At 44.9% G+C, this 23,937-nt stretch overlaps 1 protein-coding gene across 5 annotated transcripts in view; it reads left to right on the top strand.

Moving 5' to 3' along the window:
* ston2 (stonin 2) overlaps positions 1-20,551 on the top strand; it is a 54,159-nt gene extending 33,608 nt beyond the window's left edge. For 4 of the 5 annotated variants that reach the window (XM_035743435.2, XM_035743436.2, XM_035743437.2 and 1 more), the window contains 5 exons: positions 10,654-12,095; positions 14,142-14,474; positions 14,568-14,790; positions 16,631-16,833; positions 18,112-20,551. In XM_035743435.2, coding sequence (XP_035599328.1) covers positions 10,654-12,095; positions 14,142-14,474; positions 14,568-14,790; positions 16,631-16,833; positions 18,112-18,201 — 2,291 coding nt within the window. In that variant the 3' untranslated portion in view covers positions 18,202-20,551. Of the gene's footprint in view, positions 1-5,973; positions 6,770-6,959; positions 7,016-10,653; positions 12,096-14,141; positions 14,475-14,567; positions 14,791-16,630; positions 16,834-18,111 lie in introns of those variants that run through there. The other variant, XM_052486554.1, reaches the window with a different exon arrangement.
* Positions 20,552-23,937: the final 3,386 nt, after the last annotated feature.

Below are 23,937 nucleotides of genomic sequence, written 5' to 3' on the forward strand. Positions count from 1 at the left end.
AGCGAAGCACCCGCACAATATGATGCTGCCACCCTCATGCTTGACGGTTGGGATGGTGTTCTTCGGCTTGCGAGCCCCCCCTTTTTCCTCCAAACATAACGGCGAAACAGTTCTATCTTTGTTTCATCAGACCAGAGGACATTTCTCCAAAAAGTATGGTCTTTGTTCCCTTGTACCATAGTCTGTTTTTTATGGCAGTTTTGGAGCAGTGGTTTCTTCCTTGCTGAGCGGCCTTTCAGGTTATGTCGATCTAGGACTCGTTTTACTGTGGATATAGATACGTTTGTATCTGTTTCCTCCAGCATCTTCACAAGGTCCTTTTCTGTTGTTCTGGGATTGATTTGCACTTTTCGCACTAAAGTAGGTTCATCTCTAGGAGACAGAACGTGTCTCCTTCCTGAGCGGTATGACTGCCGTGTGGTCCCATTCAGGCGTTTGGAAATTGCTCCCAAGAATGAACCAGACTAGTGGAGGTCTACATTTTTTTTCTGAGGTCTTGGCTGATTTTTGATTTTCCCATGATGTCAAGGAAAGAGGCACTGAGTTTGAAGGTAGACATTGAAATATATCCACAGGTACACCTCCAATTGACTCAAATGATGTCAATTACCCTATCAGAAGCTTCTAAAGCCATGACATTTTCCCCTGAAGTTTCCAAGCTGTTTAAAGGCACATTCAACTTATTGTATGTACACTTCTAACCCACTGGAATTATGATACAGTGAATTATAAGTGAAATAATCTGTCTGTTAACATTTGTTGGAAAAATGACTAGATGTCCTAAGCAACATGCCAAAACTATAGTTTGTTAACTAGAAATTTGTGGAGTGGCTGAAAAACTAGTTTTAATGGCTCCAACCTAAGTGTATGTAAACTTCCGGCCTCAACTGTGTATATATACAGTACCAGTCAAAAGTTTGGACACACCTACTCATTCAAGGGATTTTCTTTATTTTGCTATTTTCTACATTGTAGAATAATAGTGACGACATTAAAGCTCTGCCATAACATGTAGTAACCAAAATTATGTTGTAACCAAAAAAGTGTTAAACAAATCAAAATAGGTTTTATGTTTGAGATACTTCAAAGTAGCCACCCTTTGCCTTGATGTCAGCTTTGCACACTCTTGGCATGAAATTAATTCTGAAACTCACAGGCAGCCAGTGCAGAGACCTTAAAACCGGTGTAATATGTGCTCTCCATCTGGTCTTGGTCAGTATCTGTGCTGCAACATTCTGTATGTTTTGCAGTTGACCAATGCCTTTCTTGGGAAGACTAGACAGGAGAGTATTACAGTAGTCAAGCCTGCTTGTAATAAAAGCATGGTCTCTCTGTATCAGCCTGAGAGAGAAATGTTCGCAACTTGGCAATGTTCCTCAGGTGGTAAAAAGCTATTTTGTTCAGAATCATAAAACACGGGACGAGATGTTAAAAACTGTCCATTGTGCCAATAGATGGAATGCACTTGCATGAGATTTGCCGTGATGTTGACAGAGTGGCATGGGAGGTTTATTTTTTAGACTGGGGTAAGATGTAAATTTTGGGACACATCCTCAGTAGTGTGCCTTCGAATCAGTGGGTGTTTCGGCCTTTAATCACTAAACACCCTCACCAAAGGTGGCCAGCTAAAGGGTGATCAAACCTTAGCTTGTGTCCCATGCCCAATTAAGATGTCCCATGGGACTATGCAAGGCAGGGGCGTCCTCTTCCCTGAGCCAGCCCTACAGCTGACCGCATACCTCATATGCCCTCCTCAAGTTGGAGGGATCTGAATTGGGTTTTCAGGTGGGGGTGGGGGGGTCATGAAGTTATAGCCCAGCAAGGGTCCTTCCGTTTGATCCAGATCCACTGGCTGCCTCTTTCAGCTGCTTGAGAAACTGCTCTGACTGTCTGCCGTAGAGCCTGTCCATGGATTCGATGTTCTTTCAGCAACCTGATGATGGAAGAAGCCACAGATCCTCTCCATCCCACTTAAACTGGCAAGACTTTTGCATTCCAGCCACGCTGAGTTGCGTCTGCTGCCAACTCTGTGTAACGCAGTTTCTTACGCTCGTAGGCCTCTTCAACAGAGTTTTCCCATGGGACTGTGAGCTCTATGATGTACACAGCCTTTCGTGAAGGGGACCAGAGTACCATGTCTGGCCTAAGGTTGGTAGAAGCAATCTCAGGTGGGAAAATGAGTTGCTGGCCAATATCGACAAGTATCTTCCAGTCCCGGGCAATGGCAAGGTGTCCAGTTTCTGGCTTTGTAGGAGGATACTTGGGCCTTTTCTGTCCCTCCCGGATGAATGTTGTTGTTTTGACGGGATTGCTTGTTTTTGGCGGTAATGAATTGGTTGCACTCCTCTTGGTCTCAAGTGCTGCAGCCAGGCTCTTGAGGACCTGATAGTGCCTCCAGGTGTAGCGGCCTTGTGAGAGGCTGGTCTTGCAACCTGTCATTATATGCCTGAGAGTCGCTGGAGCTGTGCACGGGGGGCAGGTCGAGTCCTCGCCATACCATTGATGTAGATTTTTTGGTGATGGAAGCACATCATAAACAGCTCTTATGATGAAGCTGATGTTGCTTGCCTCCATTTGCCAAAGCTCACTCCAGTTGATCTTTCTCCTCTCCACCGCGTCCATTGCCCTTGTTTAGCAAGAGAGACAGCCTTTGCACTTCTTGCAGTCTCCTCCTGTCTGCGCACCTCCACAACCACCAGCTTCCTGCGTTCAGATGTTGTTGCCTTATGGAACGTTGGTTTGCTTGCTGCCAGGCCAAAGCCTCCTCTTCCATGCTGGATATTCCCCACAATGTCTTGGTGTCTCAGGGCTGATGTTGCTTGCTGCACAGCCTTGGATGATGTCCATTTCCGTCCAGTTTGTAGGGGAGGTGCAGCCTTGCTAATGGTCTGGTCTTTGGAGTCCTTCAATGTCATCTGAAGTCTTACTTTAGAGACCTTGTACTCCTCCGTTAGACTTGTAAGAGGTAGTTCAAGGACCCCTTTGCCATAGAGGCCGATGTTACTCAGGCATCGTGGGACACCCAGCCATTTCTTCACGTATGAGGTAATGGTTCGCTCCATCTTCTCCACTGTTGTTATTGGGACCTCAGACGGTGAGTGGCCACATTACCCGGGGGAGAAGTCCAAACTGTAGGCACCAAAGCTTGAGCCTCCCAGGCAGTAGGGTCTTGTTGATATTCTCAAGACCGTCGGCGATGTCCTGCCTTACTTGCTGCACTTCACCTTCCTAATGTGTGATTTGAAATTGAGTTCAGAATCTAAAATAACAGCTCGTTTTTTTACCTGGTGTTTTATCTTTATTGCCTTTATTACCTTGGTCTTGGTTTAGCTGGAGGAAGTTGTGAGCCATCCAAGTATTTAAATCACTAATACAGTCTAATTTATCCGTGGAGCTAAAATCCTGTAGTGACACAGAATTGTGAAGTTGTGTATCGTCTGCGTCGCAGTAAAAATCAATGCTGTGTGTTCTGATGACTATGTCAAGGGGCAACATATATATAAACTGAACAGTACAAGACCCAAAATGTAACCTTGTGGAATGCCACATGTGATTTGTATTTTCTCTGGGTTATGTTCACTAAGGGTGACAAAATCTCAACTGGTTAAATAGGTCCTGAACCAATTTATAACTGGACTGGAGAGGCCAACTCACCTCTCCAGTCTGTCCAGAATGACACCATGGTCAAGTGTCGAATGCAGCATTTAAATCCAAGAGTACAAGATCAGAGAGCGGTTTGGCATCTGTGTTGGCGCTAAGATCATTTACCACTAAGTAAGGTTGAGAGTTTGTCTATGCTGTGGTGTGCCTGAAAATAAGATTGGAATTTTTCAAAAATACAGTTGGCACTTAGGCAAAATTCTGGCAAAATTATTTTTCAAGAATGGACGTTTTGGATATTGCTAAAAGCTGAAGAATCAAGATGACTTTTCTTCAGAAGGGGTTTCACCATAGCAGTTTTTAGTGCACTGGGGAAAGTGCCTGTGAACAGGGAGTGATTTAACAATGGCTTGTAATTCATCAGATATGCAATTAACAACTGTTTTGAAGAAGGTGGTGGAAGTATGATCTCAAGAAGGGAGGTAGAAGGCTTACGTTGTGATATCACTTTCCTGAGCATTTCTGTGTCAACCAGGGAAAATAACTCCATAGTGCATTTACATGATAGGCTAGGGCACATACCATCAAACTTCTCATCATGTCTTGCTTGACAGATACCCAGCCTAATGTTTTTTATATTATCTCTGAAATATGCCTCAAACTCATCACATTTAGATGTCGTGAAAAGTTCACACAGGTTTGCAGGGGTAGGATTTATCAGGCCATTAATGTTCGAAGCACGCACTCAGATTATTCTGATTTATTAGCGATCAACTTGAGCCCGTCTGGCATTTCTAATTGTCTTGTTATATATGCCAAGTTGCTCTCTCAGAATATCCTAATGGACTTGCAACTTTGACTTTCTCCACTTCCGCTCTGCCTTTCTGCAATTTCTCCACGATCATCCAAAGGGGCTCTCTGTTTGGATGTGTCCTTTTTTCAACTACTGGAGCTTCAATGGTCACCCTTTAATTTGCTATTAATGTTATTAACTAAATCATCACAAGGAAGGCAGAATAGGTAGTATTGTTTCCACACTCAGTAAAATCTGTAGCATCTTCAGAGGTCAGATAGCGTGTTTTAATAATGTGTTCAGATTTACCCTGTACAAGGTTGTAAAAATCCAGTGGTGATCAGATAAAGCAACATCAACATTAGAGGATATGTTAATAGAAAGCCCCTTGGTAATAACCAGGTCCAGAGTATGTCCGCGGTTATGGGTGGGTCCAGTAACTTGGGATTAGGACGTGCATATTGAGTAGTACAAGAAGGGATTCCTGTAGAGGGCCCAACAGCAGTGAATCATGGGTAATGTAGTGTGAATGGGGTGAATAGACTACAAAGGCAGCAGCTAGTTGAAAGCCCAGTGGATTAGTATTGTGTTGGTTTGAATGGAGCCTTGTTGTATTGTAGGGTTAGTTAGCTTGCCTGGGGGAACTGAATTGTGGGCATGTCGGGTATGTATCTCTATGTCAACATGACCTTGGAGCCTCAACAGCCTTGCATGGTCTTGTGTGTGTCTATGTGTGTCCCTCTGCTTGGCAAATTAGTTTGCCACACTCGTACAGCAGAGTTCGGCCTGCATTGTCTGTGCTCAGAGGCCGAACATTTATCCTCTCTCTGTCTCTCTCTCTCCTCCCTATTTCTCCCTCTCGCTCTTCTCCCTTTCTCTCCCTCTCCCTCCCTCTCTTCTTCCTCGATCTCTTCTCTCTTCCCCCCTCTCTCCCCTTCTCTCCTTTATCTCTCTTATCCTCTCTCACGCTCTCCCTCTCTATTAGAACAGAGCGTGGAAGACTGATACATTCTGAGTGGAGGAATGTAGTGAGGGGAAAGAGAGAAAGGAGAAGACATTCAGGTCACTCACAAGGATACTAATCTATACAAAGAGAAACAGATGGACTGACAGACAGAAAACCTAGGCCACACTGGGATATCTCACTTTGTACTAATTGGTATATATGTTCAACTTTTAGTAAAGGTCTAAAGGAATTCCTTAGCAATTTTACAACAGTTGGGTTCCTTCAGGTCAAATGTGATTTTCCTCTGCTTTTCCTTTTGAATGTAGGCAATCTATAGTGTGTAGTAGAAGTTTAGAGAGCGGTATGGGGAAGACCTGTGGCTGCTGACACAGAAGAATTAGACCAAACACAATTTCCAGAGTCAGCGACCCTATTGTGATTGTACAATATGCGCACACGCACGCAAACATGCGCGCACACACACATACACACACACACACGCGTGCACAGTATAAACACTCAGCCACCTCCTGTACTCCCTGTTCACCCATGACTGCGTGGCCACAGGTCAAACTCAATCATCAAGTTTTCTGATGACAACAGTGGTAGGCCTAATTACCATCGATGACGAGATAGCGAGAGCCCTGGTGGAGTGGTGCCAGGAAAATAACCTCTCCCTCAACGTCAACAAAATGGAGAGGATTGTGGGCGACAGGAGACAGCAGAGAGAGCACTCCCCTATCCACATCAACAAGGCTGCAGTGGAGAGTGTGAAAAGCTTCAAGTTCCTCGGAGTGTATGTCACCGACGACGTGAAATGGTCCATTCGCACAGACAGTATGGCGGAACAAATTTGGCTTGGCCCATAAGACCCTCACAAACTTCTACAGATGTACCATTGATGCACCATGTTGCTCTAGATCACCCTGTATATCACCCGGGCTATATCATCATACTGTTTTAACCACTACATATGTAAATACTGTATTCTAGTCATGGATCATCCTATATAACTACTGCTGTACACAACTTTTCTATTCATATACTGTCTATACTGTCTAAACACACCATTCTATTATACAAAACATTAAGGACACCTACTCTTTCCATGACATAGACTGACCAGGTGAATCTAGGTGAAAGCTGTGGTCCCTTATTGATGTCACTTGTGAAGTGTATTCAATTATTGTGAGGACATTGTGGGGACGTCGCCGACGGTCTTGAGAACATCAACAAGACCCTACTGCCTGGGAGGCTCAAGCTTTGGTGCCTACAGTTTGGACTTCTCCCCCGGGTAATGTGGCCACTCACCGTCTATGAGGTCCCAATAACAACAGTGGAGAAGATGGAGCGAACTTCTAAAATGTATTCTATTATTTGTTTCCTCGTCAATCTACACACAATACCCCATAATGACGAAGCAAAAACAGGTTTGTTGAAGTATTTGCTAGTTTATTAAAAATAAAAACTGAAATATCATATTTACATAAGCATTCAGATCCTTTACTCTACTTTGTTGAAGCACCTTTGGCAGTAATTACAGCCTTGAGTCTTCTTGAGTATGACGCTACAAGCTTGGCACATCTGTATTTGGAGAGTTTCTCCCATTCTTTTCTGCAGATCTTCTCAAGCTCTGTAAGGTTGGATGGGGAGCGTTGCTGCACATCTATTTTCAGGTACTTCTTTGTCTCGATCCCGACTAGTCTCCCAGTTCTTGCCTCTGAAAAACATCCCCACAGCATGATGCTGCCACCACCATGCTTCACTGTAGGGATGGTGCCAGGTTTCCTCCAGACTTGACGCTTGGCATTCAGACCAAAGAGTTCAATCTTTGTTTAATCATATGAGATAATATTGTTTCTCATGGTCTGAGTCTTTAGGTGCCTTTTGGCAAACTCAAAGTGCGCTATCATGTGCCTTTTACTGAGGAGTGGCGTCCGTCTGGCTCTACCATAAAGGCCTGATTGGTGGAGTACTGCAGAGATGGCTGTCCTTCTGGAAGATTCTCCCATCTCCACAGGGGAACTTTAGAGCTCCGTCAGAGTGATCATTGGGTTCTTGGTCACCTCCCTGACCAAGGCCCTTCTCCCCCGATTGCTCAGTTTGTAATGTGACAAAATGTTGAAAAAGTCAAGGGGTCTGAATATTTTACGAATGCACTGTATGTATGTCTCTCTCTCAATTAAATTTCAATTTAAGGGATATATTGGCATGGGGAACATATGTTTACATTGCGAAAGCAAGTGAAATAGATAATAAACAAATTTAAAATAAACAATAAATAAAAAAAATAACAGCAAACATTACACCCACAAATGTTCCAAAAGTATAAAGACATTTCAAATGTCATATTATGTTCAAATAGTTAAAGTACAAAAGGAAAAATAAACAACATGAATAATGGTGGTATTTACAGTGGTGTTTGTTCTTCACTGGTTGCCCTTTTCTTGTGGCAACAGGTCACAAGTCTTGCTGCTGTGATGTCACACTGGTATTTCACCCAATAGATATGGGAGTTTATCAAAATTGGGTTTGTTTTCAAATTCGTTGTGGATCGGTGTAATCTGAGGGAAATATTTGTCTCCAATATGCTCATACATTTGGCAGAAGGTTGGGAAGTGCAGCTCAGATTCCACCTAATTTTGTGGGCAGAGTGCACATAGCCTGTCTTCTCTTGAGAGTCAGGTCTGCCTACAGCGGCCTTTCTCAATAGCAAGGCTATGCTCACTGAGTCTGTACATTAGTCAAAGCTTTCCTTAAGTTTGGGTCATTCACAGTGGTCAGGTATTTTGTCTCTCTCTCTCTCTGACATTGCTCATTTTGCTAGTTCTTTATTTTTTGGGATGTGTGCCTATTGTTTTGTATTGCTAGGTATTACTGCACTGTTAGAAGTCAGAAACAAAAGCATTTTGGTGCACCGGCGATAACATCTTCAAATATGTGTACACGACCAATAAACGTTTTATTGGATTTGAACACACAATCCAGGCCACTCTGTCCATTTAAAGGCACAATATGTAGCTTTGGGCACAACTTTGTGTATTGGAATGTGCCACTATTCCTTTGAATCCTCCTAGTAGTTGTTTTCAATCAAATTCCATTTCTAAAGCCATTTTTACATTAGCAGATGTCAGAAAGTGCTACACAGAAACCCAGCCTAAAACCTCAAACAGCAAGCAATGCAGAAGCACGGTGGCTAGGAAAAACTCCTGAGAAAGGAAGGAACCTAGAGAGGAACCAGGCTCTCTAGGTGGTTAGTCATCTTCTGGCTGTGCCAGGTGGAGATTCTAAGTATAAGTACATGGCCATAGGTGTCCAGCAGTGTCAAATAATAATCACAGTGGTTGTAGAGGGTGCAACAGGTCAGTATCTCAGGAGTAAATGTTAGTTGGCTTTTCATAGCCAAGCATTCAGAGGTCGAGTCAGCAGGTGCGGTAGAGAGAGAGAGAGAAAGTCAAAAACAGCTGATCCGGGAAAAGGTAGCATGTCCGGTGAACAGGTCAGGGTTTCATAACCGCAGGCTGGATCAGCAGTACGACAAGTTGGACTGGGGACAGCCAGGAGTCATCAGGCCAGGTAGTCCTGAGGCATGGTCCCGGGGCTCAGGTTCTCCGGGAGGGGAAGGAGAATTATAACAGCCTAAACGCATGAGATAATGAGCAGCATTAGTCACTCAGTTTCAAGAAATGGTTTCATTCTATGTACAGTTGTGGCCAAAAGTTTTGAGAATGACACAAATATAAATTTTCACAAAGTTTGCAAAGATATTATTAGTCAGATGTTACTATGGAATACGGAAGTATAATTACAAGTGTTAAAGGCTTTTATTGACAATTACATGAAATTGATTCAAGAGTCAATATTTACAGTGTTTTTCAAGACCTCTGCAATCCACACTGGCATGCTGTCAATTAACTTCTGGGCCACATCCTGACTGATGGCAGCCCATTCTTGCATAATCAATGCTTGGAGTTTGTCAGAATTTGTGGGGTTTTGTTTGTCCACCCGCCTCTTGAGGATCGACCACAAGTTCTCAATTGGATTAAGGTCTGGGGAGGTTCCTGGCCATGGACCCAAAATATCAATGTTTTGTTCCCCGAGCTACTTAGTTATCACTTTTGCCTTATGGCAAGGTGCTCCATCATGCTGAAAAAGACATTGTTCGTCACCAAACTGTTCCTGGATGGTTGGGAGAAGTTGCTCTCGGAGGATGTGTTGGTACCATTCTTTAGTCATGGCTGTGTTCTTAGGCAAAATTGTGAGTGAGCCCACTCCCTTGCCTGAGAAGCAACCCCACACATGAATGGTCTCGGGATGCTTTACTGTTTGCATGACACAGGACTGATGGTAGCACTCAACTTGTCTTCTCCAGACAAGCTTTTTTCCGGATGCCCCAAACAATCGGAAAGGGGATTCATCTGAGAAAATTACTTTACCCCAGTCCTCAGCAGTCCAATCCCTGTCCCTTTTGCAGAATATCAGTCTGTCCCCTGATGTTTTTCCTGGAGTGAAGTGACTTCTTTGCTGCTCTTCTTGACACCAGGACATCCTCCAAAAGTCTTTGCCTCACTGTGCGTGCAGATGCATTCACACCTGCCTGCTGCCATTCCTGAGCAAGTTCTGTACTGGTGGTGCCCCGGTCCCACAGCTGAATCAACTTTAGGAGACGGTCCTGGCGCTTGCTGGACATTCTTTGGCGCCCTAAAGCCTTCTTCACAACAATTGAACCACTCTAATTGAAGTTCTTGATTGTCCGATAAATGGCTCATTTAGGTGCAATCTTACAGGCAGCAATATCCTTGCCTGTGAAGCACTTTTTGTGCAAAGCGATGATGATGGCACACGTTTCCTTGCAGGTAACCATGATTGACAGAGGAAGAGCAATGATTCCAAGCACCACTTTCCTTTTTAAGCTTCCAGTCTGTTATTCAAACTCAGTCAGCATGACAGAGTGATCTCCAACCTTGTCCTTGTCAACACTCACACCTGTGTTAACGAGAGAATAACTGACATGATGTCAGCTGATCCTTTTGTGGCAGGGCTGAAATGCTGTGGAAATGTTTTTGGGGGATTCAGTTAATTTGCATGGCATAGAGGGACTTTGCAATTAATTGCAATTCATCTGATCACTCTTCATAACATTCTGGAGTATATGCACATTTCCATCATACAAACTGAGGCAGCAGACTTTGTGAAAATTCATATTTGTGTCATTCTCAAAACTTTTGGCCACGACTGTATATTATGCATATGATATGGTTTTATAATGCAATATGAATTTATATATTTTAAATATCTGCTTGTTTTTGTGTAGATTTGTCAGTGTTCCAAGAGGATGAAGGTATAGAGATGGATTCAGTCAGCTGGACTTCCAACACCAAACTCCCCGGCACCCAATCAGAAACCCCCATTTCCTCTGGACGCTTCTCCTCCTGGGTGACCTTCGACGATGACGAGGAGGACAAGCCCCACCACCTGGAGCAGCCATCCCACACACGATTGGATGATCTCAGCCACTTCCAGGATGCCAACAGTAACCCGATTGGTTCTCCTCCCAACGTTTGGAAGCAGAACGTGAACCAGCAGAACCAGAACCGTCACCTCCTGGACCTGACGCCAGACGGAAACCCTCCTAGATCCCTTCTGATTGAACCTAGAACCGCTCCCCTGCTCCCCGGTAGGACTAAACCTTACACCAAGAAGAACCCTTTCCTGTGTGAAGAGTTCAATGACATCCAGCCCTCTCCCATTAACCCCTTTAGTTCCTACTTTGACTGTAAACAGGAAGTGGCATCAGAGACGATCCAGAGTAATGGCTCCGCCCACCACCTGGAGAGCTCTCCCTGTGCCTTCTCCTTTAGCTCTCCTTTCTTCCAGTCTTTCAGCTCCCACAGCCAAGAGGCCAAACGAGAGTCCATTCTCGTCTTCTCTTCCGAGTTTGAGCCCACCAGAGGAGGAGGGGAAGAGACAGTCAGCCATGTCACTCCTCCCTTAGACAGACTAGACCTGGATCAGCTGAGAAACCTCCAGATCACAGACCCAGACGATCCAGGCAGCCCTACTTTGCCTGATGACTCAGTGGAGGATGCGCAGGAGGCGAAGGAAGATGGGTTGGAGGGAGAGGATGAGGGCACCCCCTACCTCCCAGATCACATGACCCCCCAAGATGGCTGGGCCATGCTGCTCCGTATACCAGAGAAGAAGAACATCATGTCGTCACGCCACTGGGGGCCTATCTATGTCCGTCTGTCTGACGACGGCGTGCTCCAGATGTTCTACGAGAAAGGTCTGGAAAAACCCTTCAGGACCCTGAAACTGGACCCTCGCTATGAGGCGGCTGAGCACCGCCTGCAGAATTACGAAGAAGCCGGCCGCGTCCACACGCTCAGTGTAGACCTCGTCCAATACCGCGAGAGGAGGCGAATCCAGCCGAAGTCACCCGTCACCCACCAGCCAATCCGTGAGCAGCTGGTGAAGCTGGGCACCACCTGTTACCACGACTTCCTGAGTTTTCGTCATGCGCTGGTGGAGGTGCTGAGGCGGTTGCCGGCAGTGACAGGTGGGGCGTTGACGGGGTCGCCCATAGGGGCGGGGCTGACAGAGGAGGAGGTTCAGGTGGAGGTGAGGGACGAGTTCTACGGGACGGTCGCTGCGGGAGATGGGAGGATTCTGAAGCAGCTTGTAATGACTCGTGTGCACGTGCTGGCCTTCCTCTCTGGGTCGGCAGGCTGCCGCCTCGGACTCAATGATGTGCAGGTAAAAGAGAAGGAGAGCGTGTTAAAACAGAAATCCAGTTACGAGTGAAAGGGGAGGGTGGTTCATGTTGGGTAGCTTATAGGTGTGTGAAAGAGAGATTTTTGTAGGGATCACATTGGAACCATTGGAGGCTGCTGAGGGGGAGACGGCTCAAAATATTGTCTGGAATGGAGTCAATAGAATGGTATGAAACGCATCAAAAACGTGGTTTCCGTGCATTTGATGCTATTCCATTGACTCCATTCCAGACATTATTATGAGCAGTCCTCCCCTCAGCGGCTTCCACTGAATCATTCGTATGAGAGGAGGATTTGGATGGTGAGATGTGTACACATCAGAGTATTGGCCCTGGAGTTCTGCAGACACTTATTCAGACAAAGATACAAACATTGAAATGCATGTACAGTTGAAGTCGGTAGTTTACATACACCTTAGCCAAATACATTTAAACTCAGTTTTTCACAATTCCTGACATTTAATCCTAGTAAAAATTCCCTGTTTTAGGTCAGTTAGGATCACCACTTTATTTTAAGAATGTGAAATGTCAGAATAATAGTAGAGAGAATGATTAATTTCAGCTTTAATTTCTTTCATCACATTCCCAGTGGGTCAGACGTTTACATACACTCAATTAGTATTTGGTAGCATTGCCTTTAAATTGTTTCACTTGGGTCAAATGTTTCGGGCAGCCTTCCACAAGCTTCCCACAATAAGTTGGGTGAATTTTGGCCCATTCCTTCTGATAGAGCTGGTGCAACTGAGTCAGGTTTGTAGGCCACCTTGCTGGCACACGCTTTTTCTGCCTTCAGGGCTTTTGTGATGGCCACTCCAATACCCTGACTTTGTTGTCCTTAAGCCATTTTGCCACAACTTTGGAAGTATGCTTGGTGTCATTGTCCATTTGCAAGACCCATTTGTGACCAAGCTTTAACTTCCTGACTGATGTCTTGAGATGTTGCTTCAATATATCCACATACCTTTCCTTTCTCATGAGGCCATCTATTTTGTGAAGTGCACCAGTCCCTCCTGCTGCAAAGCACCTCCACAACATGATGCTGCCACCCCCGTGGTTCACGGTTGGAATGGTGTTCTTCAGCTTGCAATCCTCCCCCTTTTTCCTCCAAACATAACAATGGTCATTATGGCCAAACAGTTCTATTTTTGTTTCATCAGACCAGAGGACAATTTCTCCAAAAAGTACAATCTTTGTCCCCATGTTCAGTTGCAAACCGTAGTCTGGCTTTTTTATGGCGGTGTTGGAGCTGTGGCTTCTTCCTTGCTGAGCGGCCTTTCAGGTTATGTCGATTAAGGACTAGTTTTACTATGGATATAGATAATTTTGTACATGTTTCCTCTAGCATCTTCACAAGGTCCTTTGCTGTTGTTCTGGGATTGATTTGCACTTTTCGTACCAAAGTACCTTCATCTCTAGAAGACAGACCGCGTCTCCTTCCTGAGCGGTATGACGGCTGCGTGATCCCTTTATACTTGCAATTGTTTGTACAGATGAACGTGGTATCTTCAGGCATTTTGGAAATTGCTCCCAAGGATGAACCAGACTTGTGGAGGTCTACAATTTTTGAGGTCTTGGCTGATTTCTTTTGATTTTCCCATGATGTCAAGCAGAGGCACTGAGTTTGAAGTTAGGCCTTGAAATACACCCACAGGTTCACCTCCAATTTGACTCAAATTATGTCAATTAGCCTATCAGAATCTTCCAAAGCCTTGACATAATTTTCTGGAATTTTCCAAGCTGTTTAAAGGCGCAGTCAACTAAGTGTATGTAAACATCTGACCCACTGGAATTGTGATACAGTGAATTATACGTTAAATAATCTGTCTGTAAACAATTGTTGCAAAAATTACTTGTGTCACGGACAAAGTAGATGTCCTAACCGACTTGCCAAAACTATAGTTTGTTAACAAGAAATTTGTGGAGTGGTTGAAAAACAAGTTTTAATGACTCCATCCGAAGTGTATATTATCTTCTGACTTCAACTGTATACATGAAAGTATTAAACCCCCCTCTTGATGTTGTTCCTCTAGGTCAAAGGTAAGGAGGTGGTCTCCAGACACGACATCATCCCCAACACCACCACCCGCTGGATCCGCTTACGTGACTGCGAGCTTCATGACGAACACGCAGACGAACTAGAGTTCCTGTCGTCACGGCAAGTTGTCTTCACACCGCCACCCTGCCGCCGCTTCCAGCTGCTCGCCTTCCGCACGGCCTTCGCTGAGAAAACCCTCCCCTTCACGCTGCGCACTGTTGCCTCCGTCCGCGGCGCCGAGGTCACCCTGCAGTCCTGGCTGCTGATGTCACAGGGGTTCTCGTCCAATCGGGACACGTTGAACCTCATCCCCTGCGAGAATGTGGCGGTAAAATAATAATATTGTGCCTCTTGCAGTTTTATTATTGAACTTCACTTCCCTCAGTCATTTGCTAACATTGATTATCATGCTTACCCCTAGATCCGCTACCCCATCCCTGAGATTTGGGCCAAGAACTTCCGTCGGGACGGGGTGATGGGGGAGAGGTCACTGAAGGCGAGGTTCAACAAGGGTGCCAGCTTCGGCACGGCGAGTACTTCCGGGTCAGAGCCAGTGATGAGGGTGACCCTTGGCACGGCCAAGTATGAACAGGCTTTTAAAGCTGTGGTGTGGAGGCTCAGCCGCCTGCCTGACAAAAACTCGGGTAAGAAGTTGTTGGGGTCAAACTCAGTAAGAGAACTATTCCTATTCTCATTGTAGAAATGCAAAAAAAAACACAGCTATTTCACTAGCGGTGCACAAGCCTTTGGTAAGGAGGGAAGGAGTTTGAGGCGATACCCTGCTATTGTCACTGTGAAAAGTGCTAGATCTATATTTGCTTTACCAGTCACACCTGACAGCGGAGACATGGCTCATTTCAGACACTACGGGTAGGTTTCCCGGACACGGATTAAGCCTGGTCTAAAAACACATTTGAAATAGCTCTTTATCTATTTCACTAGGCGTAATCTGTGTCTCCATGTGTGGAGGATCAGGTCCATTCCCTTGTATTCTCATTCTTCCGACGATCCATTTGAGGTTTCATCACAGTGCCAGTCTGTATTAGTGGAGCTGGTTTGTAATTTCACCCAGCTCAGAGGGACAGGACATGGGGGATGTCTCTATTTCACCCAGCAGTGAGAGATTATGAACATTGATCTGTTTCTGCTGTCATTACACTGTGCAGACTGTCAATAGTCCTTACCCGAGGCACTGTCAATATCCTAGTGTGCGTATGTGTTATAGAGTTGTTTGTGTGTGTACATGCAGGCATGTATCCGTGAATGATTGCGTGCGTCTGTGCCCGTGTGTGTGTGCGCCCATGCACGTGTCTGTGCGTGTGCATGAGTTCATCCTTGTGTGTGTTCTCCCTGGTCCCAGTCCAGTGTTGGTATGTCTCTGTCAGAATGCGGCCCCCTTCAGGCCTTTCAATAGGCTGTCAGCATGGTTGCCTGTCCTGAGTACTGATTGGCCAGTCAAAGCCCTGGCTGTCACCATGCATTACCTCACAAACCCACAGGCCACAGGCTTCTATTGTAAATACATGCTCTGCCACGGGCTGCTCCCCCCACCCTCCCTTCTATTGTGGGCCCCCTTTTTTTTCTCTCCCCCTTTTTCCTCTTTCTCTCTTTACCCTCTGCCTCTCGTCCCCCTCTCTCACTTTTCTTCCCCTTTCCCCTCTCTTTAGCCCTTGCTTCAGCTCCTCTCCCTCCTCCTCATCTCCCCCTCTCTACTTAACTGGGCCAAGCCTGCCCTCCGTTTTCTCTCTCTCTCTTTTGTTTGCACCGTCTTTTGTCTTTCTGTCTGCCTTGCTTTTTCTTTCTCTCTCCTCCTTTGTGTTCCTTCTTCTTTCTTCATGCTCATTCGTCCCTTCGTTATATGTGTGCTACAGTCCACACAGTGATGCCAACTTTGGGGCTGTAATTCCCTGCGCCACAAATGAGAGAAGCATGGTGGTATGCTGGTTAACATTTCACTGCTATAGTCCTCTACTCCAACTGTACAACAGAGGATATTCTTTCTGATCTCTGACCTCACGGCACTTCCTGTTTTGACCCCTCTTGGTGGCCGTCCCGTCCGTGCTCAGTGTCATGATGTTCTTGGCACAACTCTCACCCTCTCTGTGGCCCTGTCCAGAGACAACTGCTAGCCCCTTCCCCTAGGCACTTCATGAAGACCGGAACGAATTGGATAGGCAAAGCAATAGTTGTGTTGTCACCTGATAAGTTTGATGTAGACTTCAATGTTGCTTACAACTATCCAATCTACACGTGTTTAGGGGAAAGGATTTGCTCTCCCTTTCTGTGCTGTGTGTGTGTGTGTGTGTGTGTGTGTGTGTGTGTGTGTGTGTGTGTGTGTGTGTGAGCGGACCCACCGGGAGGACAATCCTACTCGACCCAGAGTGATCGCTGATGATGAACGTGTGTGTTTGCGTTACGTGGTGTGTGTGTTGATGTGTTCGTCTGCATGTGTGTTTAATGTACGTTTGTGTCTCCCCCTGGCAGCGTTGGGTCACCCCCACACCTTCTTCTGTCGTCTGGAGCTGGGTTCGGACCGTGAGGTGCCAGCCTCGCTGCAGAGCCACCTGGAGGTCGAGTTTGACATGCCCGCCGCCTCTGCCTCCAAAGCTACCGTCCGCTCCCTCTCTGTAGAGGACAGGGCAGACGCCAAGAAGTGGATCAACTACAAATCACACTACTCCTACCAGGTAATAGACCAGGGTGTTTGTGCGTGGAGCTGTAGCCTTTTGTGAATGGGCTGACATGGTAAAATTACATACATACACGTTGGGTGTCCTCCATAACCTTCTGGCTCAGCTGCGGGAGCTGTTTTCTGTCCAAACATGTAATTAGGCACGATGAGCAACCCCCTCTGGCTCCCACTAACAGTAGCTAACACGGTAGTCGGCACAGTTGCTGCAGATCAACACAAACAACAATTTAACGCAGGGCCTGTATCCACAAAGCATCGCGGAGAGTAGGAGTGCTGATCTAGGATCTGTCCTTATAGTTTTATTCATAATGATCTATAAGGCTAAACTGATTATAGGTTAGCGCTCGTACTCAGAGACGCACAGCACAATACAGCACAATAGCAGGATAGCCATGTTATTATACAGTGAGCTACACTATAGTAGTAATAATAGCAGTGGTTCGGTTCTCCTAGAAGTATTTTAGGTCACAAGGACCATTTCAAATGAAAGATTTTTAAACAAGGTCAATATCCTTCACATTGGTTAATATAAAGTACATTGTAGAGACTGTGTAACAGGTTAATTCCCACGTGTACGCTTAGTAGAATGCTTCAAGAGCACAATTGAGCGTTAGACAGATGACAGCTGGCAAGGATCAGCTACTAGTGGTCCTATAACTAGCGTGGATAGCCAGAGCCTAGTCCAACCCGGGGATCTATATCTACATCCAGGTCAAGCCGAGGCATCAGCCAGGGTCGACACCTCACCAGAACAACCTAGTTTACGTGGTAGGCAGCGCTACGCCACTAACCTCTGCTCAGACCTTCCGCAACCTCTGACTTCTCTCTTCTCTAAACGGAGACATAGATGGATTACCTTGATTGTGTGTGGGAATGTAGCATACTATTTATCTGTCTCATCACTGATCTCACTGTACAGGCTATGATCGCCACCTTGTGGCCAAAGACAATCGCACCTTCATTTAAGTAGAAGGTATTGCTCACTGATCTCTCGCTGTTCTTATACAATACAACTCTATGTCCATTTAGTTACAGCAAACAATGGAAATGTGTCTTCTGTTCCGTTCTCACCCCCCCCCCCCCTCCAGACAGCACACATCCCACATACAGCTGAGACGACCACAGGGACAAGCTGCATTGCAGTTCTTGTGTTGAGACTCCGCAACAGATCTATGGAGATTTTTAGTGCTTTAGTGCTTATAAGCAGTAGGCCTCCATAGGTGTCCTTGTGTTTTTTTGCCTTTCTGACCATGTCGCCCCTCCTGTCCCCCAGGTGCCTATAGAACAGAAGACAGGCGGCCTCTCAGAGAGCAGCAGCCCTACACTGGACCAGGACCAGCCAGGAGAATGTGCACAGCAGTGAAGACACACAGACAGACGGATGTAGGGAGGACGGGAGGATTTGATGACTGCTTTTTTCACAGGAGAAGGGAGAAAAGTCACTTTTTGCACTTTGAAGAACTGTACCGGAGGACTAGTTGGCTGATGTTTGTGCATAGATTGGATGTAGACTGAATGTACACTGGACCAACATCCCTGTGGAATGTTTCCGAGACCTTGTAGAATTCCCCAAATAATTCAGGCTGTTCTGGAGGCAAAGGGGGGTCCGACCCGGTACTATATGGGTGTACCTAATAAACTGGTCGGTGAGTGTAGATTCTGCTTTGTTGTAGACTAGATATAAACGGGACTAAACTGGTTGTAGAATGGATATGACTAGATGTAAACTGGATATACTCTACTTAAACTAGTCGTAGACTGGATATGACTAGATCTAAACTGGATATAGACTGGACTTAGACTAGGGAAACTCATTAGACTGGAGGCTAGTTAAGGATCTTGCTTTGTTCATTTGTTTATTTTCTTTAAAATGCTGATTTGGGCAGACTAGTCTTACTGAGGGAGAGCTATTAGTTTTATATGATGATTCATTTATTGTGAGTGGATCGGCTTGGCCTTGTGGTCTTACCCCATTGGGGTACAGCAAGGGCAAAGTTACAGATCGTTCAGATAGAAATGCATTGCGCAGAACAGATGAACAGTCTGTGAGAGTCAAATATTGCGGTATGATGGGGATTAGTTTGACATTGTAAAGCCTGGCATTTTAGTAAACCAGGACATTGAGATAAGTGAAATAAGTGCCAGGAGTACAGTCATTACAGTCTTAGTGGATTTCATGCACTCTTGAGGCTAATCGAAGCACTAGCTAATGTGCTTCTACAGTACGTGTTTGCTTCAGTGTTCATTGACCTTCCACACAATTCTCAATCAATAGATTTAAGAGGCTTACATTAGTTTACATAGTAGACAAAATGGCTCTTCAATATGCCCCCCCGTGTCAGTGTTGGTTCAGTATTCGACTGAATGCTCTTGTGTTCAGTCAGGTGTTAGGTAAGCATAAATGCTTTCTGCTTTTCTCTCTCGCAAAGTTGAATGTTCTTCCAAAAGGTCTTACAGGTACTTCGGTCCTGTCATTTTACATAGTCGTCTTAACCAGTCTTTCCGTGAGTTAACAACAGTCAATACTGCAATTGGTGATGATGATGATGATGATGATGATGATGATGCAGAGTTCTAATACGCCAATGACAACATACTGTAGTTTGGCTATTTTGGCTGTACTTGGAAACTGCAACATTTTTTTTTTTTAAATACATTTTTTGTTTTTATAAATGTGCTTTACATGTACAATGTGCATCCATCCGTATTACTAACATTGACTCAATGTGAACAAGATACTGTATGTACAAAACATAACTATATTCTGCAATGGACTTCATCTGCAGGTCTAAACACTGATGTCCACTTTTTTCTAGCTGCTCCGTTGTGTAGTTGATCACAATTGTAGGTTACTGTTGTCGTTCAGTTGGTACATTTTGTGCAAAAAAATGCTTCTTTATGAAAATGGCCCTTACTTGAAGCATCTCAAAACATCCCTTAGCAGAGGGAATTTTGTTCTCAACAGCGCAATAAATCAAACTCAACAAATGTACTGATAGGGGGTTGTTGTTGTTTAGGACAATGCACAATGTGTTCTTGTAGCGAGGAAACATTAAATAATTAAATGTAATTATATAGAGAGTGAATAGTTTATATATTTTTTCTTCTAGATGATTAACAAGTTTTTCATGTAAAATTTTGTCAAGTGGGTGGAATGTTAGAAAATAGGTCTTAACGGGATCTGGGTTACCTAGTTTACCATCTCTGAGAAAAAAAAGAAAAAAACATGGAAATGGGTAAATCCAGATCTGGATGGGAAACTAGTCCAGAAAATCATATACAATAGAACATTTGAATAATTTGAAAAGATGTTTTCAAGCTCAAGATATAGACCTCTTTTGAGACCTCATTTGATTTTTGAAGAAAAGCCTGTTGTATAAGCCCAGTACATTTCAATGGTTTTCCAAGAAAACTTGAACTCCTTAGAAAAAAAACAACAACAACATTGTTATTTTTATTCTTTATGACAAAACACCATATGACTGTGCTCTGCTTCTGTGTACCTAAAAAGATGCATTGTGGGTCATGGGATTAGTCTATTTTGGTAACATGGTTTTGTGTTCCGTACATGGCAAGTGTTTATATCATTAAGCTGCAACCTGTAAATAACCTTTGACAGATCCAATTGGAGAACTCAAGAATGCTAGAGGTATATTTGCTGAAAATGATACTTTAAACTGGAAAAAGGAATTAAATATATTTTTCTCTTTTGAGTATTGCTTTTTACATTTTTTTTTTTACTAACTCCAGGAGGCCCTGCAAAACAAAATATCACTAACACACAACAGACAGTTTCGACAATCCTAGAATACACACTAGCTATTCTTGCGAATTCCTTTTTGCTTTGTTCTCTGTTGCATTATTCCTCACACAATCTGTGAGTAGCTACATTGTCTTCTTATTTACAATGACGGCCTACCGGGGAATAGTGGGTTAACGGCCTAGACAGATTTTTACCTTGTCAGCTCGGGGGATTTGATCAAGCAGCGTTTCGGTTACTGGCCCACCGCTCTAACCACTATGCCACCTGCCCCCCCACTAGGCTACCTGTCGCCCCGCTAGGCTACCTGTCGCCCCGCTAGGCTACCTGCCGCCCCGCTAGGCTACCTGTCGCCCCGCTAGGCTACCTGCCGCCCCACTAGGCTACCTGCCGCCCCACTAGGCTACCTGCCGCCCCACTAGGCTACCTGTCGCCCCACTAGTCTACCTGCTTCAGTTCCATTCTAGTCCAGTTCCAGTCAACTCAGAAGTTCTATATGCAACATGAATAAAACAAATTACACCAGATATAAATTATTTCTACTGTCAAATCTGATTCCTCAATTCAACATTTACAAACTGGTTGGTCATCATAAAAAAATGTTTTATTGTCATACCGGCTCGATACAGTGAAATATGTTGTTTTACCGGGTCATCCATAGTACGAGGTTCGGGAACCACCGCCCCCAATCAACTGGAAAACCAATAGAATCCAGCCTCTCTCGGCTGTGGTTCTCATTCTCCCTGGTGCGTGGCAACACCTTGGATTCCCCCAGTTCGATGACCTGCTCCTTGGTGTGTCTACGTTCTCTGCTTCTGAGGAGCGCCAGGATTTGGGTTCCAGGACGGGGGACCCCTTTGCTCCTCTTGCCCCCAGCGGAGTTGCCCATGACGCGCTGTGCTCCTCGTTAGAGCTGGGCCTGGTGTTAACACAGACCCACACGGCTCAGCAGCATTAGGACATCCCCGTGGAAGGCAGAGGAAGGGGGAAACCAAAAACCATTAGAGAGATGCATGAGGGAACTACTTGAGAAGAGCTTGTTGGATCTAACCTGAATGAACAAGTACCATCAATAGAGACTGCTCTTTCTGAACTTTTAGAGAGTCCATAGGAGATGGGCGCCAGAAGGGCGCCACAAGTTGAAGATGTGCACGGCCATGTGTTTGTGAATGATGTGAACGTAGCACACGCGCACACCACAAACGCCAACACATTCTGCGCAAGCACGGCTACCACGTAGACCATGGCGGGCGTTCGAGTCTGTGTCCATGAGCAGACCGATAACTCTCTTGTAGCTAACACCAGGCACAGCAGCCAGCCAGCTAGCATTAGCACCGCTACATGGCGGTCAGCGTGTAGACTGACAGCTCAATTGGCAGCCGGCGTCAGTCGATGGCGTAGTGGAGGTGCACGCCCATGTGGAGGTCTGCCAAGGCAAAGTTGCATAGGTGGGAAGTGGATGATTGTCAGTTTGTCATGGCTAGTCAGCAGGATGAACAGTACCAGGAGGTTAGCAAGGACGGCTAGCAGGCTGACCACCGACACCTGCATGAACCCCAGGCTCATCACGACCTCACAGGGGTTGAAGGTGTCCCAAAGGACCTCCTTGGATCGCTGACTTTTGCTTGATCCTTTAAGTGTTTCCTTGAAGCCAAGGCCAATTGTTAAAATGAACGCACTGATGATCCTGAACCATAATTTGGTTGGAATGGTTTGCTTCAAAACTGTTGTCCGTCTCCATACATAGTCATGAATTCCAAATGATAATGTTTGAAGTTCAAAGGATTCTTATTATATGATCCTGTAAAACTATCATTGTCCAACAGACCGATAACTATGCATTTTGATAGTGGTCCTAGAAACCAATTATCTTGATTACACACGCGGTTACCTGAAGCTAAACTAATTGTCTTCATACACCCTTTCGATTGGTTACTTTGCAGTTGTTGACAATAGAGCTTGATAATGTCCAAGTTTCACGACTAGAAATAGTTACTTTCTTGACAAAAAGGGACGCCGATACTATGTGAATACGGTAACGTACATCCCCGAAACACCAATCAGACAAAACTCATATTTTGACAACGCACCAGGCGAATCTTAATGTCCCAACCATTCAACATGAGTTTCTCTTAAAATAAAATGTCACTGTATTTAAGTTCAATGATTCCAAATATTGCACTATCCGGTGAATTTGCAGCCCCTTTAGTCAGTCCGCTGTTAGCCCTTGCAGGGTCGGTCACGTTAATATGCCCCTCGCTGTGTCCTTGGAAAACAAACCTGCTGAAAATTGTGTCCCCAGAGTGTCAGCACTATAATTCAAAATGCTTTCTATAATATGCTTGATATGGTTATGTAACGTTTCTACTTCTTCTGACTGATTAAATGATTACCCAAGGAAACATCCACCTGTGTGAAAACATGTTTACTATTGGATAATTGATAAGACCTACAGGTGTTTTCCCGGTGTCAATATTTGTTCCATTAGGTTTAGTGACTGTTTTCACTTAGGTATAGCAAGGTATTATACAGATCGACATCATCTTCACCATTGCCAGCTATGAAGAACTCCAAATGTGCTTTATCCGAGATTGCTGAGTAATGTTTGTGTAAATGGAAGGGTGAATACATCCAACTCTGATTTGGTGCACTCCCCAGACGTACTATGTTATAGAGCCATCACACCTTTTAAAATATGTTTTAAACAACCCTGCTGTGTTTGCCCTGTGAGGCCTCCATGCTGCTCGTTTCCTTTTATGTGGGGACTGTCAAGCTGCCATGGATAGATGTTACTACACAGTGTGTTTTAGGCAAAATAAGTAACTTAATGACATGGTCTAACCATGAGTGCAAAGAACCGCTATCGCTAATACGTACAAATGTGAGCTCTCATCTGAACATGAATAAATAGGTAACTTGAATTGGGCCTACAAGCAACAGTGCGAGATAAACAATATCCTGTATGTTTAGCCTGGCAGTTTCCCAGTCATGGCAGGGCCTGGCCACTAGAGGGAACTACCAGCAAACAAACGGTCAGTCCTGTGAGGAACTCATCAAGCCCAATCTTCTTGTATTTTATAGGGCGCATTCATCTGCCCAGGCGTTGCTGACACATGCCTGGGGCATCTTCATTACGCCAATTCTGTTGCAAAACGTTTCTTAAAAGGAAGCAAATGGAACGAAACGAAGAGGGACCTACCTGAATTTGTCCAATAGAAACTATTGTTTGGCTCGGTTTGCTTCCGTTTGGTTGTTAAACTGTAAACGGTTTCCATAATGATTACACCCCAGATCTTTCAACACCTAGATTGTTGTTTTACCAAAGGAGGCTAGTGGGAG

The sequence above is a fragment of the Oncorhynchus keta genome, chromosome 29, assembly GCF_023373465.1.
Source record: "Oncorhynchus keta strain PuntledgeMale-10-30-2019 chromosome 29, Oket_V2, whole genome shotgun sequence".
Taxonomy (NCBI): domain Eukaryota; kingdom Metazoa; phylum Chordata; class Actinopteri; order Salmoniformes; family Salmonidae; genus Oncorhynchus; species Oncorhynchus keta.